This window comes from Rattus rattus, chromosome 9 (assembly GCF_011064425.1).
Source record: "Rattus rattus isolate New Zealand chromosome 9, Rrattus_CSIRO_v1, whole genome shotgun sequence".
Classification (NCBI taxonomy): domain Eukaryota; kingdom Metazoa; phylum Chordata; class Mammalia; order Rodentia; family Muridae; genus Rattus; species Rattus rattus.
The window spans coordinates 47,590,450-47,609,656 of NC_046162.1; the positions used below are offsets into that span (position 1 = coordinate 47,590,450).

General features: G+C 44.0%; 1 protein-coding gene across 1 annotated transcript in view; it reads left to right on the forward strand.

The window, feature by feature from the left end:
- The window catches only part of Stx8 (syntaxin 8), a 233,929-nt gene that overhangs the window by 23,002 nt on the left and 191,720 nt on the right, over positions 1–19,207 (forward strand). Inside the window, exon 5 of the mRNA XM_032911651.1 lies at positions 16,818–16,942. Within this exon, the coding sequence (XP_032767542.1) occupies positions 16,818–16,942 (125 nt within the window). The remainder of the gene's footprint in view (positions 1–16,817; positions 16,943–19,207) is intronic.

Consider the following 19,207-nt stretch of genomic DNA (forward strand, 5'->3'; position numbering starts at 1 on the left):
AATAAATTAATATTAAATTAGTATTAAATTAGATATTAGTATTAGTATATTTCATCATGTACGCATACAACAATTCAACTAATTAATAGTTATATGTTGTGTCTTTTTCTCAGTCTTTCTGTTACAAAAGTTCAATAGTTTCTACCACAAAAATTCAGTACTGGTCTGGGATATGTGAGACTGTCTCCCTCCAGCCCCTGCAAATGCAGAGCAGATGATCTGAAATGTAGGTGACTTCTTAGGTGTCAAAATGTCTCTCAGGAGTGGTGGCTGGGTCTGGGAGCACATGCATTGGAAATTCTGATGGCATTTGGAAACTATCACCCACTGGCTCGGAGCCAGGCAGACCTGTGTCAGCAGTTCCTGCACCTGTTTGCCTGCGCGCTTGGCTTCCCCAAGGAGAGTTTTGTCGTATGCAATCGAGTAGAGATGCATGCACGTACTCCATGTACTTACAGAGACCCAAGGTCTAAAGAAACATGGCTCTCCACTCCCCCAACCCCAGACAGGGTCTCTCTCTGTAGCCCTGGCTGTCCTGGAACTTACTCTGTAGACCAGGCTGACCCTGAACTCAGAGATCTGCCTGTCTCTGCCTCCCGAGTATTGGGATTGTGGCTTTTAGTATTCAGAAACATCTGGGCTGCAAGATGGTGACTCAGAGGATAAAGTGCTTGCTACACAAGCCTGACAAGCTGAGTTTGATCCTGGAACCCACCGAAAAGTAGATGAAAGGAATGAACTGACTCTCCCGAGGTTCCTCTGATTACACCATTATGTACACACAGTATCAGTAGTAATAATAATAGTAATTTTAAGCAATTGTAATTTTAAGTATCTGACTGAGAATGTGAACCCCACTCTTCTCTAATTTGGCCTTTGTAGTTTTGTGTATGACTTCAGCTTTTCAAGATAGAGGTGCTGACATTGTCACGTGACACATTCCTGTGGGTCACCTCTGGACCTTTATGTGTGACTGTCAGCTCTACAGTCTACAGGCCAGTGCTTCCAGTGTATGCTGGCTGTCCAGGAACGTGCTCTGTGCACCAAGCTGGCCTCAGACTCAGTGATTGCCTCTCTCTGCCTCCCAGGTGCTGGGATGAAAGGCAAGCTTTGGCCTTCTTTCTTAATCTTGCTGTTGCTGTGTCAATGCTCGCCTTTTTGCACATAGGCTTTTGATACCTGATATCTGCTCTTAACACTATACCCACTTCTTAATTCTGCTTTTAATAGATTTTCTGTTGATTCTTACATTTTTCTAGTTATTTTTGTATGTGTGTGTGTGTGTGTGTGTGTGTGTGTGTGTGTGTGTGTGTGTGTGTGTGTGTGTGGTGTGTAGGCCAGAGGTCAGTGTCATATATAATTGTTTTCCAACTTATATATGGAGGCAGTGTCTCTCACTAAACCCAGGGCTTGCCAATTTGGTTAGCCTGGTTATCCAACTTGTTCCAGAGATCCCCCTGTCTCCACCTCCTGAGTGCTGGGAGTATAAGTGAATCCCTGCTTGTCTGGTATTGATGTGGGTGCTGGGGACCTGAACCTCAGGCTGCATGACCAGTTCTTTCCCCATGGAGCCATCACCTCACTTCTCAGTTTTCATTTTTAAAAAATTAGTTATTTTATGTGTATGTGCCTGCATGAATTTATGTGCATCATGTATGTACAGGGGCCAAGGAGCCAGACACAGGCGGTTGTGAGATGCCTAATATGCATGTTGGGAACTGAACTCAGGTCCTCTGCAAGCGCAGTAAGTGCTCTTGACCACTGAGCCATCTCTCCAGCCCAGTTTTTACTATTTTTAAGAGTAACGAACCACTTCCTGGGAGTTTCACAATTAGCTTTGGCTTAAAACTGAAATAGAGTAGCCTGTGTCACATGACCCAATAAGACCAGAAGCCAAGAAGTCTCTAAATTGCCACGATTGGCTTGGTTAGCCAAGCTAGTTATTGTTCTGACTGAAAACGAGGACAGTCCTGTTCTCCGTGGGGCAGAGCCTTGACCAGAGTTGATGTTCTGAACATGGGAAGAGATGGGGGTGCAGAGTGAGCAGACAGTGGGGGCTTCTCCGCTTTCTTCCCTAGCTCCCTTGACGCAGCTCTCCTCAGGGTAACAATGCTTGAAGAGCCAGAGGCTCATCCCCAATCCTTTGACCAAAGGAAGGACTTTCATTTCCTGTTGCTTCTGTCCTAGAGAAATAGTAGCTCACTGGCCTTTGGGTTATTTTATTCATGCTAAACTCCATTTGTTAGATCATTGCTTTTAGCCTCTCCTCCCTCCCAGTTTTGTCTTTTTTAAGAAGCTGGGCTATTTCCACTTTCCACTTCTTCCTCAAGAGGTGATGAGTTGTGCAATACAACCCAGCTCTAACACACACATACACTTACATGTATGAACCCTACCACATGTAACATGCATGTACACGCAAGCATACACACGTGCAGAACACGTGCACACAGATATGCAGAAGCACAGTCACACTCTCACACACACACATACACTCACACACACACACATATATACACACACACTTTCATGTGCTGCTTTCTTCTGTAGACATGATCTCATGCATTCTGTGTTAATTCTTGTTTACTTGTTTTTAAGAAGTAGTAGCTTCTGGCTTTGTCTTCAGAAGCTGGAGAACTATAACCAGTTAGTTTGGTGTGTGGACTGATAGTGTGGCAGCCAGAAGGAGGATTTGAAAAGGGGAGGGGCTTAAGAAATCTGGCACCTCCTTTGTACTGGTTCATCTGTTTTGCTTTTGTTTCAGGACAAGGTACCATGTAGTGCAGGCTGGCCTTGTATTCACTCTACAGCCAGAGAATGGTCTTGGGGCTTCTGATCCTCCTGCCTCTGTCCTCTGTCGTTCCAGGTGCTGGAACGACAGTTGTGTGCAGCCATGCCTATTGCACTCTCTGCTTTGTATGTCTTGGCAAGCACTCAGCCAGTTAAGCTATAACTGCTGCCCCTGATACACCTGCTTTTGTTCTGTAGTAACTAGTGATCTGAGACGAGTCATGCGGTGTACATGGTGAACTGTTTTGTTATTTGGGGTTGGGCCTTGGGGATCATGTTCAGGGCCTTGTGAAAAGTGCACTGTGCCACTGAGCTATTGCTCAAGGGAGTGACCATGTTCTCTTGGGGGGAAAAATTGCATTTGTCTTATGACAAAGTTATTCTTAGGACTCAGAGTTTTCCCCTTTGAACCAAAGGCCTCGTGTATGCCAGGCAAATACTTCCCCACTGAGCCACATCTTTATTAACCGATTTGGTTGAGATTATTAAGCCAAAAATTTGACACTTTGGGATATTGCAGTGACTTATGGTAATTTAATAGAGTATTTTTTTGAAAAATATTTTAAAATATATACTATTGCTTATATGTTTACATCAGTATAATTTTTATGTTTCCATATGTTATAGATTAATGGTAAAATCTTAAAGTACTATGTTAAGCAACAAAAAGTCCAACTGTGGAAAGAACTATCAGTGACAACAAAGGTTCTCTCAGCTCTAACATGCACTTTCCCATTTCTTCCTGGTGGCAGCCATCTTGGACAGTTGTCTGCGTGTCCTTCTGGAGAGATTCTGCATGTGTGTGGCTGCACACATGCCTCCAGGCTCCTGTCTCTAACCTCTGTTTCTTCACACAGATGTGTAATTTACACTCTTAACTGTGTGTGTGATCCTTTTTTGTTAGCAGTGTGCCTTGGAGAGTATTAAGCAAAGTTTAAACTCGCTCTTGAACATTATGCAGCTGACTCTGAACGTGGCAGAGGGGCTGTCAGAAGCGGCTAGGGTCTGCATGCACTTCCCAGACCAGTTATTGCTTGGAGGGTTCTCTGTAGTCTTTACTCTGGATTAGCATTTTCCCCTAATAGTCCAGTTGGCTTCTGAACGAAGGCTATCTATAAGGAGACCCTCTCTATTTGGATGCAGATAATTCATTGCTTAATCAAACAATGAAACCGAAGACCTTGAACTTTGAGGGACTGTTATTTGTTGCAGCTCTAAGCCATTGATCTAGTCGTGATGTATCTGTTATTACCAGGGGGATAAGAGAGCCCTCTGTTGGGAAGCGCCAGACTGGGCTTTCCAGGCTAAGCAGCAGCAACAACCGCAATGCACAGTGGTAAGAATGTGAAGTTGGTCTTCATTATATTACCAAAAATAACCGAGCGGGCCGCGTAGCTTAGTGCCAGGAGTCCTGCCTGTCACTCACAGGGCTTTGTATTAACCCTTTACCTGCCCTGCAGCTAAAATAATGTAAATACAGTAAAATAATGTCACATTGGGGCTGGCGAGGTGGCTCAGAGGTCAAGAGCACTGACTGCTCTTCCAGAGGTCCTGACTTCAACTCTCAGCAACCACATGGCAGCTCACAACTGTCTGTAACTCCAGGGCCAGAGGATCTGAACTGACCCCCTTCTGACCTCTGTAGGCACTGGGCTCACACTTAGTTCACAGATATTCATGGAGCTCTCTCTCTCTCTCTCTCTCTCTCTCTCTCTCTCTCTCTCTCTCTCTCTCTCTAACAAGAAATACATGGGCATAAACCTAATGAGAACTTCACACCGAATACCATGAAACATCACTTAGAGAAAGCCAGGAGAAACCCAGAGATTAGAGCACCCAGTATGGTGAAGATGTCAGCTTCCTTTAGACTGGGTTGTAGATCCAGAGCAAACCCACTTCCAGTCCCCATCTGAATTCTGGCTTTTGTGTTGTCACTCGATAGTCTAGCTTCCACCACAGTTTATATGGCGGTGTGAAGAACTGAGCAGTACCAAGGCAGCGTGGACGAGAAGGCGCAGCAGCACAGCATCTGGGCTGAGGCTGCAGCATGATGTTGCCCAGGGATAGGCAAGTGAACCAGGAGAACAAAATAGGGCATCTAGGACCAGTCCACACACACTGGTCACAGAAGTGGCATAATGGGCATAGCATTAGGTCAACTGATGTCCACACAGGGTAGAAGGGAGTCTCGCTGCCTCTGCTGTCACCATTCCAAGGGACCTATGGACCTAAACGTGAAAGGTCACAAGCGTATTTAGTAGAAAACCCAAGGTCTTCACAACTGTGGTTATAGGCAAAGATTTCTTAAGTCATCCAAGTCCCTAAACACAAAGGAAATACATGGAGAAATGGACTTCATCAAAGCCTGTCTTCCAAAGAATACCAACACTTAAGACAAACGAGTGGAAAGCAGTATCTTCAGGGTGTTCATCTGATATAGGAAGTATATCAACCATAAGTAGAGAGCCTCGAAGGCAGATGATATCAGAAAGACAATAGCAGAGGACTGAACCCTGCACTTCACAAAGGAGATGGCATGTGATGAACATATATGCAAAGGTGTTAGCTTTAGTCGGTCGTCAGGAAAGTCAGACTATCACCATGATGTTCTACCGCCATCCCTACCAGAGCAGCTCGCCTACCTTGTCGGGCAAGCCAGATGTTCCTAGGACTTGCTGGAATTCTCATAGACTACTGGTGGGACTGCGTAAGCACGGTCTCTTTAGAAACTGCACACCCACTCAAATGGAACTGCCCCACGGACACAGAAAGAATGTTTATAGCAGGGCTGTTCTTAAAAGTTCCTGTTGGAAACAGCCCAGTGAACTCTGTAGAGTAATGGTATATTCAGACATTGATATTACACAGCAAATACAGATGAACAGTCTACAGGTGCACACCACACTGTGGATGTCTAGCACAAACATGCTGAGTGACATAAGCCAGACATAGGAGTTACACATGTACGCTGCCATTCCTATAAAGGTGAAATTTATAGTATCATGAATCATGAAAGTAAGTGGTTCCTTTTGGAAGAGGAAGTGAGTGGAATGGAACAGACGGGCTTCTGGGCCAGAGAGACTGCTCATCGAGTAAGAGCGCTTGCCATGCCTGCCTGACGACCTAAGATTGATCCTCGGAACCGGTGTAAAAAGCCAGATGTAGTGTTGCACGTCTGTAATCTCAAGACTCAAGTACTGCGGGATGGGAGGTGGAGATGGGAGAATCTCCTGGAAGCTTGCAGGCCAGCCAGCCTGGAGTGCTCTGTGCAACGTCAGAAATGAGAGATCCCACTCTAACAAGATGGAGGGAGAGCTGACTGCTGGGAGCTGTGCTCTGATCCACACGCAGTTCAGTGTGTACTGCCCCACACACTCCCACTCAGCACTTACGTAAGGAATTTGGATGCTACTGTTCCTGCCTTGGTAGCAGTTAACTGAGGGTATTCACTGCAGCATCTTTGACCTGTATGCTTGTGGCCTTTCATTTTATATGTTCCGCTTGAATTAAATGTGTGTATAAATACACAAACACACACGCAGAGTCACATACATAAAGCTTAACACACATGTATATATGTAAGCAGAAAAGCTATGTCCTGAGGACACCACAAGGTGGGGATGTAAGTCAGCAGAAGAGGAAATACATCCAACGTCTCTTGGCTGGGTTTTGAACCATGGACACATTCCTTTCCTGAGAGCAAGGAGAGAATGTGGAAATTAATTGTGCTTTTCCCTAAATGCTAGAAAAGGATTCCCACTGCAGCCCAGTTCTCCCTTTAGCCTTGTCTGTGTGGATTGCAAACCTGCCTGTCATTTTCATGCCTCCCTTCATGGGCTCCAGACTTCTCTGCCCAGCCTGGTCTGCCTGCCTCTCTCTTTCTCTCTCTCTCTCTCTCTCTCTCTCTCTCTCTCTCTCTCTCTCTCTCTCTCTCTCTCCCTCTCTCTCTCTGCTCTTCCTTCCTTTTTAAAAACTTAGAAAAATTGGCACACACCCTTGTCTGTTTCCCCCTACTTTTCCTGCTCCTCCTCTCCCCCCTCATTTTTCTCTCTCCCTTGCTCCTCTGTGTTCCTCTTTGACATCTTTCCAAAGTCTCAAGTAGCCCAGGCTGGTCTTCACAACCACAGAGAACCTTGAACCCCTCATCTGCCTGCCTCTTTCTCCCAAGTGGGTTACACATGCTTGTTGCTAGGCCTGGTTCTTTTTCTGCCCCTGATTTTAAAACAAGAGAGATGGTTTCAATGTGTCTTTCCAATAGTTTCCACATAGGTTGCCACCTAACGTTTTAAAATGTATTTCTTAGTTGATATATCAAACTTCAAATTTTGCATGTTAATGGGATGCCATGTAGTATTTTATAGGCCTTTGTTTCCTGTCTCTTTTCTCTCTTTCCTTCCCTCCCTCTTTACAGGGACATGATTTTCCTTCCTCTTTTATTTTGGGGGGAGTTCAGTGGGGCTCTCACTATATACCCCAGACTGAGCTGGAACGCGATCCTCCTGCCTCTCCCTCATCCGTGCTGAGATTATAGGAGGATTACCGTGTTTGGCTCTCTACTTGGACTTAAAATAATGATCCATGCTTGCACTCATGTACAGCGCCAACACATATTGCCTTTCCTCTTCCCGACGCAAAGGCCATGCTCCTAAAGTCACCAGTGTAATGTTGGCGTTTTCTTGATCATAGCTACTGTTATTTATACTTATAAGTATATTGTTTTAAATATATTTTTCCTGAAAACAGACTTGTATTATGTACACGTCTCTGTAATTTACATTTTTTTATTTAAGTTTGGGCATTCCTCCAAATCAATGGGTTTAACACATTCTATGCACTAGCGAGTATTTTGCAGTTATAAATATGCAGTCATTCTTATAACCACTGTCCATAACGTTGTTGGCGTGTTTTTGTTCTTTTTTCTTCTTCTAATTATATACATGGCTAAGGCCAAGTCCGTGGGCACCGGGGCCTCTGTTCCTGTAGGAGAGGCCCCAGGATATGTGTGTTGGAAACGTAAAGAGCTGCCGAGTATATTTCTTAAAAGCTGTGTGGCTTGCCCGCAGGATGTGGGAGGGCTTGTTTCCCAACCTGCTAGCCATCAGTGGGTGTCTGAGAACTCGGTGGGCTTTGTTAATCTATGGATGGAAAAAAGAGTCTGTTTTGCATTTCAGTACTTGGTATTATAACAGCACAGTGATGACTTCGGGCATGGAAAATAAAGATCTCTACAGCGGCACATATCAATTTTAAATTACAAAAGTCATTTGGGAATTGAAAAGGAGAGAAATTTCCAGTCTATCAACAAGGAGGAGGAAGAAAGAAGAGTTTCTGTGCACACTATATTTTAGCTCATTGTCTTTTTTTAAATACGTTGAATACTTTCCAAGTTTTGCTCTTTTTCTTCTATGTGTGTATGCACATATGGTGGCCATGGGTTGACTGATGGCTTCCTCAGCTATGGTCCACCTTATTTTTTGAGGCAGGGTCTCTCACTGAACCTGGATCTCAGTGGTTCTGTTAGAATGGCTGTCCAGCAAGCCCAGGGAGCCTCTTGCCTGAGCTCCTTCCCCCCCTTCCTGGAAGTTACAGGCATGCACCGCAATACCCTGTGGTTTTATGTTTTCGGTTTTTGTTTGTCTTAACATGGATGCTAGGGATTGAAGATCCACATGTTTGTGTGGCAAATACTTTACCAACCGGAGCCATCCCCCCCTCCCCAGTCCCCCGAGTTCAACTTTTAAATAAGTAGAAGTTAAGAAATTAAAATGTAGGTAGGGAGGTAGATAGGTAGGTAGATTAGGTAGATTAGGTAGGTAGATTAGATAGGTAGATTAGGTAGGTAGGTAGATTAGGTAGGTAGATTAGGTAGGTAGTTTAGGTAGGTAGTTTAGGTAGGTATATTAGGTAGGTAGGTAGTTTAGGTAGGAAGATTAGGTAGGAAGATTAGGTAGGTAGATTAGGTAGGTAGGTAGATTAGGTAGATAGGTAGATTAGGTAGGTAGGTAGATTAGGTAGGTAGATTAGGTAGATAGGTAGATTAGGTAGGTAGATTAGGTAAGTAGATTAGGTAGGTAGTTTAGGTAGATCAATCCATTGATGGATCTCACTTTACCCCCGCAGTCTTCAGAGGCAGCAAAGAAGGACAGACCTTTGGATTACAGAGGAGGATGGGTTACTGTGTCAGAGCTGAACCAGTGCTGGAGGGAGAACCAGCATCCTTTGCTCTGGCTTTTTTCTCTAGTCTCTCTTGATCTTGGTTCGCACCATAGTTGCCTGGGAGTTGTGGTTTGCCTTTTTCTCACTGGCTTCAAGCGTTTTGCTTTGTCTTTTCTTTCACTCTTTCCAACCTGTGGACAGGAATGCCCCATAGCACCATATGTAGCATTGCGAGAAGGAACAATGATTGAACTTCACAAAACCTGGGTTTCAGCTTTAACCCCAGTTTGTCTTCTGTGGAATACAGATAACCACGGCTCTGCAGCTTGTGAGTCTGGAACCTGGTGGGTATGTGGCAAGGCCCTCTGTGAACTAGAAAGCGCCCTGTGACCAGGAACCAGTGCTTGATCTGGGCAGAAGAGAGGCAATGCTCTCCATGTAAAGAGGCCTTTCTGCCTTTAACAGATGACCAGAGAGCACAGTAGAGGGTGGTGGCATGCAGCATTGTATGGCATGGGCCATAAACGCAGTGTAAGAAATTAGGAGCAGGAGAAGCTGGTGTGAGGGGAGGGAGACTGAGAAGGCACTGGCAGGCATGAGACTTGCATGGTCCCGAGACAGTGAGTGTAGTTGGTACACTATGCACCTCATTCTGCTGTGAACTTTTGAATGTATTTTTAAAGTCAGTGTCTCCCTCTCTGTTCCTCAGCACTCACTGTGCACTCCTGAGACTTGCAGAATCCTGCCTCAGTTCCTAAGTGCTGGGCTATAGGCCAGCCCACTTTGTGCTTTCTATTTGTGGATTCTATTGCTCTAGGGCAGTAGCTTTCACACCAGTCTGTCGATTGGTGTCCAGCCCAGGGGGCCTTACAAATTTCTGGGTTCTGTCCCCAAGGCAAAAGGGTACCACTGTTAAAAGCATGGACCACCATCTCACTAATTTGCATTTTAGGTGTGAGTTGGCAGAGTCAGTGTAATAAGAAATTGAATTGTTTAGGTTGAAGTGATGGCTAGGTAGGTGGTCCTTGGCTCTGCCCGTATTGATTGTATATACATTACCACTTGACACCCTTAATTAGTCTTTTAGTGGCATATTTGCATTTTTATACACCGGTTGCCAAACAGATTTGTACCACTGTTGCTTGCCAGGCGGTGATTTTGTGACAGGATGCATAGCATGCTTGTTTCCAGAGCGGTGCTACTGGTACCATTAACGGAGCATTTCCGTGTTACTTTATAAAGTAATGGAGTGGAAACAAGCATGCTGAATGCAGGGGCACATGTTGAGGCCGAGTTGGACAAGTTGGACATTTCTAAGTTCAAAATACGTATTGTGGGCTCATCTCGTCTGGAGCCTCTCGTGGTATGGCATGAAACTGTTGGCTTGTAAAGAACCAAGTTAACAGAGAACAGAGGGCAGTGTCCAGAGATGTGGCTCATCATTGTTCGTGAGCATCTTGGTCACTACTGCACACTTTATTTCTAACCATGTTTACAAGCACACATCGTGTATTAATAAAGTACAGAGTTATAGTCACCATTGGCCAGTTACTGTAGCTGAACTTCCCCCACTGACCAGCAGAGGGCGCTCAGTCACCACGAGGTTGGTAAAGTGCTTGGTCCTCACAGAATGGAAGGATTTTGTGCCAGCCACTCCTTGCCTTTCTACTTTTAAGATACCTGTGTCGATCAAACACTCCAGCTAAAGAGCACTTTCTTTTGGTGCTGATTTTAGATCGCAGAGATAATTCTCCTCAAGGATAATACTCTGACTTCTAATATTTAGATTAGAATCCGAAATATGTCCTCTGAAGCCTTTCAACAATCTGCGTAACTCTTCTGCTGTGAACTGTTTTGTTAAAATTTTCATTTACTATGGAACTTTTTATAAATGTTTTAAAAGGCAACCTAGCTGGGTGGCGGTGGTGCACGCCTTTGATCCCAGCAATCCAGAGAGGCAGAGGCTGGTGAATTTCTGAATTCAAGGCCAACCTGGTCTACAAAGCAAGTTCCAGGACGGCCAGAGCTACATAGAGAAACCCTGTCTTGAAAAACTGAAAAAAGAAAAAGAGCAACTGCTTGGATTTCTAAGAAAGAATAGGAAAGATTCCTGGGCTGAAAGAAGCTGACGGTCTGGGAGACAGCGACCGGCATGACCAGCACCCTCACACCCATAGGTCATGATGCTCCAACAGCCGTTGTTCTCGAGAGTTCTTAGTAGCTGCTGTATTGGAGTTTGAAAGGTCATGAAAAAAAAAAAAAAGCCCTTTCTTAAATTGTGTCGGTTCCCAGCTAAGTTTGGCAAGGAGTTTGTCAGGAGAAAAAAAATAAGATTGACTTAAAATTGAGGAAAACAGTCGAGGATCTAGTTCATTGGTAGAGTGGGCCCCTAGCATGCACAAAGCCCTGGGTTTGATTCCCATCACTAAGGGAAAAAAGAAAAAAAAAGCAAAAACCAAAAACGAAACAAAGCAAGACAGAAGAAGCGAAGATACTTGGTTACAGTAAGCTTGAGGACACGGAGGAAGTGCCCTCCTTAGAAGATAGGCAGGGAAACATTTTCTGTGTGTGAGTTGTCTAGTCTGGGCTTGAACACAGTAGGGGTTGCCTATTGGCATTAACAATACAAATATCTTGAGAACCAACGTTGGGTTAGGCACCGTGCTGGGCATTCTTCATCCCTAGTGTATCTTATGAGATCAGGTACTTAAGTCCTGTTTGCTTCTCAGCCACTAGACTAGTGTCTGCTATATGGAAGCCATTCAGTTGACTGGATGGGTAGGCAGGCCGATGGACCGAAGGGTGGACGGGCTACAGAGTATGATGCTGTGGCCTATCAGGCTGAAGGAAGTTATCCACACGTCCACCGATCATGACCTGGAGTGAGTGGTGTTATTTGGGGTTTGTTTTTAGAAGCTGTGTTGAACTGTGATGCTAATGAGAAATTTCCTTTTCCCTGATTGGGCTGATTCTCTCACCCCGTCTGTCCAGTCTACTCCCTCAGACTGGCAGCCTTAAATCAGTGTGCGATTGTCTGTTCCTCACGGGCCCCTGTTGTCATTTTCCTTCTGACTTCCTTTGCCACCCACCTCAATTGCCACACCAGCCTTGGCCTCCCCCCACCCCGCGCCCCCCGCAGCCTCTCCTCAGTGTAATCCAGTCTGCACATTGTTGCCAGAGTGTGTCTCTGAAGAATTTATGTCAGAGAGTCCATTTCTGATTGAAATTTGAGTCTCTGTGCATCTTTATGTCCACGGAGCAAAACCACACAAAACGTTTTGAAAAAAGGAATTAGCCTCTCATTCCATAACGGCGTTTTCACATCTGCAGGCAAGGCCAGCTAGAAACCTTTGTTGATGCAACCCAGCTCTCTGACACCCTAGAAATAGCTTCGCTGCTCCTCACTGTAAACCTCCCTGTGGTCTGTGAGTGCTCAAACACTGATATTTTCTTTTCCAGACAAAACAAACATTTTTCCATAGTCAGCTGACATCTTTTTGAAATGCTAAGAAAAGCTACTTCTTGGAATTCACTTTTCAGCTCTCTGCTCAGTTGATAAGAATGCCCTCCCTGTGAACTCTGACAGGTTCCAACTGAATTTGTCAGCAGACAGATGGATTATCTGTGTGCCACCCCCCCGTGTTATTATAATTTAATAACATGCATTATTTTCTTGGGAGGCTGAGGGTGAAATCATGTTATGTCCTTATAAGTGATCATGAAACATGTTGAGGATTCTAATATGCTATCATGTTTAATAATTCTGTATTATTATAGATAAGGTCTATCTTTAAAGAATATGGATAAAAGTTATTTATTAAAAAACAAATCACACACGTACACACACACACACACACACACACACACACACACACACACACACACACCATCCATCATCTCGTGAGCCAGTATCGCCAGCACCTGGAGAAGTGGAGGCTGAAGGATTGTTTAAGCCCAAGAATTCAAGGCAAGGTTGGCCTCATCACAAAACAAGGAAACAGGAGATGCTGTGGCTGTAGCCCCATGGTAGGATGGGTTTGATCCACGGTGATTTAACAAGGAAAATCAAGTCTGTTCTACCTCAGAAGCATAGTAATTAGCATGTCCTTTCTTTAACTTAAGAGATCTGACTTGTCACCGCGAAGGCTAGGTTTAGCTGGAAGATGTTTTACTGACAGAATTCCTTTCAAAGTAATTCTCCCCATCTGTTTCAGAGCATCGGCCTTTGCTGCTAAGTCTGAAGGCAGGTAGCAGCTGATTAGGACTTTTGTTTTAATTTCTCAAGATGAAAATGTTAAGTACAGTTCTCATGCTCACTCCCTCCAGTCAAAGCCCTCAGTGGCTCCCAGCCCCATTTTTGTAAGCATTTCCTGAAAGCCGCTTCTCCAGTATATTCTGAGGCTCCCACTTCTGGGTGCTGGGGATATAAACATGGGTGTCATGTGGCTTCCTTCCTCACAGAGCTCATAACTTAGGAAGGGAGACAGATGAGTAAATAACTAGCTACAATCCTGCTTGATAAATGCCACGTTCGAGGTTGCGAACAGAGTGCCATGGGAGTGCCAGCGAGTGATTGATTCGAGGAGAGGGGGATGGAGTGGGGATCAGGAAGGACTCAGCAGCAGAAGTGACATTTGAGTTGAGCCTTAGGGGATGAATAGAATTTTGCCAGATGGACAAAGGGGTGGGGGTGGGGATACTCCAGACTCATGCAAAAACATGAGAGTGTGAAAGTTGGTGTCTTTGTCTCAGTGGTAGTGAGCAGGCTGTAGGACTCAGGCAGATGAAGGGTGTGGAAGTGGGGCGCTGGGAGACGGTGCTGCTGAGTCCTTGGGACCATCTTTCAAAGCTCACACGTAACCTAGAGTTCTAGGGAGTCCCAGAAGTTGTGAGCTCGGGAGATATTATGGCGAGACTTTAGTTTTAGGTCATTCTAGCATCAGAATGGGGCTATAGGAGAGGCAAGGAGGGTCTGGAGCTAGGCTGTACTAACAGGAGTACATATTGGCTGTACATGAGGACAGGAGCCATCTCTGAGGAAGACCTCGGCCGTTGCTGAGAGGTAGAAGAGGGCTAATGGCAGCCGCAGCAGCACCAGGCCCCAATGGCTTACTAAACACAATTGAGATGAGGAAAAGAAAAGCTTATGGGGCAAAGGGGTGTTTAACCTTGTGTATGTGTACTACTTGAGGGTTCCTAAAGATGCCAGGAGCAGAGATACACTGGGAAGTCTTCAGCTTGGTGATTTTCTTTCAGGGAAAGGGAGGGAGAACATGCCTGTCTTTTGTTTATTTGTTTGTTTGTTGTTTAATCACTTGGCTTATTCTACCTACTCATGTACCATTCTTCACCCTTACGTCAGAGTCTGATGTGACTCTACTAAGGCTACTGTCTGTAGAGCAGTAGTGACCATAGTAGGTATCACCCTAAAGTAGTCTGCGAAAGCTGGTGAACTGCACTCAGATACTTAGACACAGGCAGCTACAGGTGTGTTCCTGGTAGGTCCAGGACATCAGTAAACTAGGAGCACCAACTCAGATGAGCAGGCAGCAGGCCGTGGCTTACCTCTGGGAATTAGGTCACACTGGGAAGTCAATTCTCCGTATCATGCTTACTATTGATATTAGCTTGTGCCCTCGTTTTCACCTTTATTCTCTAATAGGTGATCGAAATATACATATACCACACACAAACTGCACACGTAAACACAGCTGTAGTCCTAACTTGCCATGTACTGACATTGCTTATAATTACCTCACATTTGCTGTATTTTTTTAATACTAATATCTTAATTTTGTGTGTGTATGTGTGCATTCGTGTATGTGTGTGTGTATGTGTGTGTGTGTGTGTGTGCGTGCACGTGTGTGTCTGTCTGTCTGTGTGACAAGGGCTTGACACTAACCTTGGAGCAGTACCACTCAGTTGCAATGCACTCACTGGAATGACTGCTCAGAGCAGCCTCTGGGCCTCCGATGCACTCCCGAGTCTCAGGCGATTTTTATGGCGTCTGACCCAGGCTTTTGCAGTGAGCCCCATACAGCTACTTGCTGGCACTTGCAAGATGACTCGGGTGTTAATGGATTTGTTTGGATTGCAAATTGCCTGCTTCATTTCCCTTTTCATTTCTTTCTTCCCTGTCTTCAAAGCTAGGTGAAGCTAAGTGATTATGTATGGAGTAAGTGTGAAGCCTCGACATCTTGGGTTCTTGGGGCCAATCATGTAAAGTAAAGCCTTGAAGAACATGTCTGTCTTTTTGATAGACTGGAAGAAAGTCATACTTGTGTTTGACATGTTAATTGGCACATTTGAATAAGAGACCAGACCTGTGCATAAAATCTTAGTCCAAAGAATCAAAACAGTCTTTGCAGTTGGCCCAGGTTTTCTTCAAGGATATATTCTCTTTTTAGTTAAAAGGTAAAATTAATAGAATGTTGGGATATGTTTATTAAAATAATTTTAATACCTCCTGGTAGACAATGCAGTAATTGGTATAATGAAAACAGTTAATTTATTAAAAAAGATGTCATTTCCCAAGCACTGTATTCAGAAGTTTGTACACATTATTATCCCCTCTTTTAACACACACACACACACGAGCGCATGAGGATAGCACCTACAAGGAGAAGCTGTGTGTTGTCAGGGCAAAACTTTGGTCAGATTATATGTAGTTTGTTTTTCTTTATCCCTATTGATTAAAACAGTACCCTAAATAAGCATTGAGGAAATCATTTTGAATACATAAATCACTCTAGTTAATCCTTGCTGAAACTTCCTCAGGTAGATGCTATAGTTCGTATATTGCCAGTGGGCGACATACTGGTGGCTAAGTGCTCTATACTGGGGAGCAGGGTACAGCACAGGGGAGGTGGTTTCCATGTCCAGTTCCTATCCAGTGGTCAGACACTAGTTGGAAGGCTAAACAGTAGGGTGGCAGTTACTTCTGGACAACACAAGGGATGCCACCAGGGCTTGAAGAATGATAAAGCGATAGAGAAGTGAGTAAGTGTACACAGAATCAGCCAAAGAGCCTGCACATAGCAGTTGCTTAATCCACGGTAACTGTTACTGTTCTGCTACTCCTACAATGCCACCACCATCCCTCTCCCAGGTTCCATAAGGGCAGCATCGTGAATCCTGTCCAACTCTGCATGGGAGCAGTCAGAGGCAGTTTCCTGGGTAACAGGAATCTTACATCCTTTGGACCGGGAGGCAGTGGCAGGAACCACATTCTCTGTCCTTAGACGGGACACCAGGATGTGCTATGCAAGAGCCAAATGTAGATTGCTTCCGGGGCGGGGTGGGGGGACTGATCACAGTAGACAGTCACACACAGTGATTGTTTTGACAGTAGTCAGACAGTTGCATTGGAACTCTGAATGTGTTTCTGTGAGCAACCAGCACCTTTTAATGGGAGATTTTATTATTCTTTCATGCTGTAATCTGTATTATTAGTACTATATTTGCATGAAAAAGTATTTGTAATTTTATTTGTATATATTTGTATGAAAATAATATTTCTGCCTTCCATGTCACAAAGCCTGTGAAACAAAATTTGTTTGGATCAACAAATATCTTCTCAATGGCTTTATGGTTTTGAGACATAACCTAATTTACCAACATCTCTGGAGGGATAGTAGAGTGCTGGGTTCTCCCACCGTCTCTTCCTCATGTTGTGTAATTGTCAAGAAACCATGTCATAGCCTCCGATCTCTTACAGCCCTGGACATGGTCCCTAGAATAAACCAACCATGCGATAAATTGTGGAGCTGGCTTTGCAAAGCGTGCCAGGCTGGCCAGCCCATGCTCGTGGCAGTGATTTTCAGCCAGGTTGTGTCTTGTGAGATATGCAATGCGTTTGCTCTTGTTCTCAGGTCCAGCCTGATGAGTGAAGAAGCAAAGCGAGGAACTCCCAACCCTTGGCTCTGTGAGGAGCCGGAGGAGACCAGAGGCTTGGGTTTTGATGAGATCCGGCAACAGCAGCAGAAAATTATTCAAGGTACTGATTACTCCAGGACTGTGGGTCGCAAGCCTGGCTGTCCTGACACAATGCTCGACTATTCTTTATCTCTACTGAAAACTAGAGTCATATTATTTTTGCTGTAAAGCGGGTGACTTTTTTTGTTTTTGTTTTTTTTGTTTTTTTTTTGTTGTTGTTGTTGTTTGTTTGTTTATTTTGCCTCAAGCTGCTTGAGGCAAAGATTTCCTTGCTGCTTCTGACGCAGGGGTCATCAGCTCGTCCTTTTACCCGCAAGGCCGTCTGGACCATCAGATTTTTATTTGTAGGTTCCCCCACATCTGCTTTAAGATACGCTGGTTTTAAAGCTTCTCCTTTTTTAAAAATTCAGAAGTTCTATTGTTCAGGCAAGATTTGGGACAGACAAGAGAGGGAGTACTCCGTACTGCATCTCCAGTCTCGAGACTAAGTAGATTCGTGTGTGTCCCCAGTCTCACTTGCACTTACATCTGTGCATTTGCTTAGTTTAAGTTCATGTATCTTATGTAAATAGGCCCATAGGGTACATAGCTATCTCACTGTGTGAATCATTCCATGGTTTTCAACTTACCATTCATGCTTTTCCCATGTCACTGCGTGTGCTACTCTTTTTAGAGGCATATTCACTGAAATACAATTGGCTTCATCATAATAGCACATCTTTGATCTGTATAGATGAACTTTGATACAACAAACATGATAAGCCCATGCACACACATACACACACACTCATGTATGTATGAAGAAACCATCACTGGAATCAAGATGGTGCACACAGCTCTCAGCAGCTCCTTCACATACCTCTGAGAGTCTTCCTGTTGTCTCTCCCCAATTCCTGACAACAGCTGATCTGTTTTCTATCCCTGTTAATTGGTTTCTATTTTCCACAGTTTCATGGGAGTGTACTCAGACAGCATCTACTCTCTTCGGGGGAAGGGGATCTGGCTTCTTTCTGTATGGATAATTTGTAAATGCATCTGAGTTGTCACGTGACTCTTCACATGTGCTGGGTTTTTTTTGTTTTTTTTTTTGCCTAAGATGTCTTTAGAAATAGTTTTCTCTTTCACCTTCTTGTAAGATATTTTCATACGTCCCCCTCACCATTCTCTTGTCAGCTTTGGGTTTTGTTTCTAGAAGGAAAATAAGTTTCCTTAGGATCCTGCAAGGGCAGCTGGCTAGGTGGTGACAAGGTGACAAGTGTCTCTCAGTAATGATTTTACCGCAGATGTTCTTAAGTCCACTTGATCAGGTTTTTTCTTGTGTGATTGATGTTTTGATTATATCGAAGAAAACATTCAGTAGGTTAAAGCCACAAGATTTATTGCTCCTTTATCTCTAGTAATTTTATAGTGTCGGGTTTTCTCATCAGGTCTCTGATCTATTTTGAATTGTTATGTAGGCACAGTGCATTTTTCATTTAGGTATCTATTTGGCTTAGAGCCATTAAAAAATAAAATAAAAAGCTGAATGTCAAAAATAATCAAACAGCCATATACATACATACCTGTATATACATACATGGACATACATAAATTGACATACAAGGACATACATTGACACTTGGACATACGTACATGGACATACGTACATGGCCCTGTTTCTGTGCTCTGTTCTCCACCATTGGTCTGTTTTGGGTGGGACATGGGTGTTGTGCCTTTCTGGTAGATCACTAAACCAAGCAACACACGACATCCAACTGTTCTTTTCCTCAGTATGTTTTGGGTAATTTGGCTATTTGGATTTTTCATACTTCTGTTTGAATTTTAAAGTCAGCTTTGATTTTTTTTTTTTAAATTGCATCAAGGCATGTAACTCTGCTTGAGATCACACTGTTAGATTATGTAGAAGAGAACCGATGTGGCATCAACACACATCTCCTAATCCATGGTATGGTTATCACCGAGGAAGTCTTCACGTGGTCTTTAAGTCTTCTTAGCACTGCTGTCCAGTTTTCACTGCGTGCGCCTTACGTGTCCTCGATCAGTCTTATCCCTGAGTGTTTTATGCTTTTGTTGTAAACAGCATTTTAAATGTCCAGTGTCTGACCATTACTCACATGTGCAGCTGCTCTTTCTATCCGTGTTGTCTTCAGGTCACGTGGCTTTGCTTACTCTCACGACTGTTGAGTCTGTAGATTTTGACATAAATGATTATGTTGCCTATGAGTAAGACAATTGTATCTTCTAATTTCATTACAGATACCTCCATTTTATTCTTCTTACCTTATTGTCCTTGCTGCAACCCAGTACAGTTTTTTTTTTAAAGATT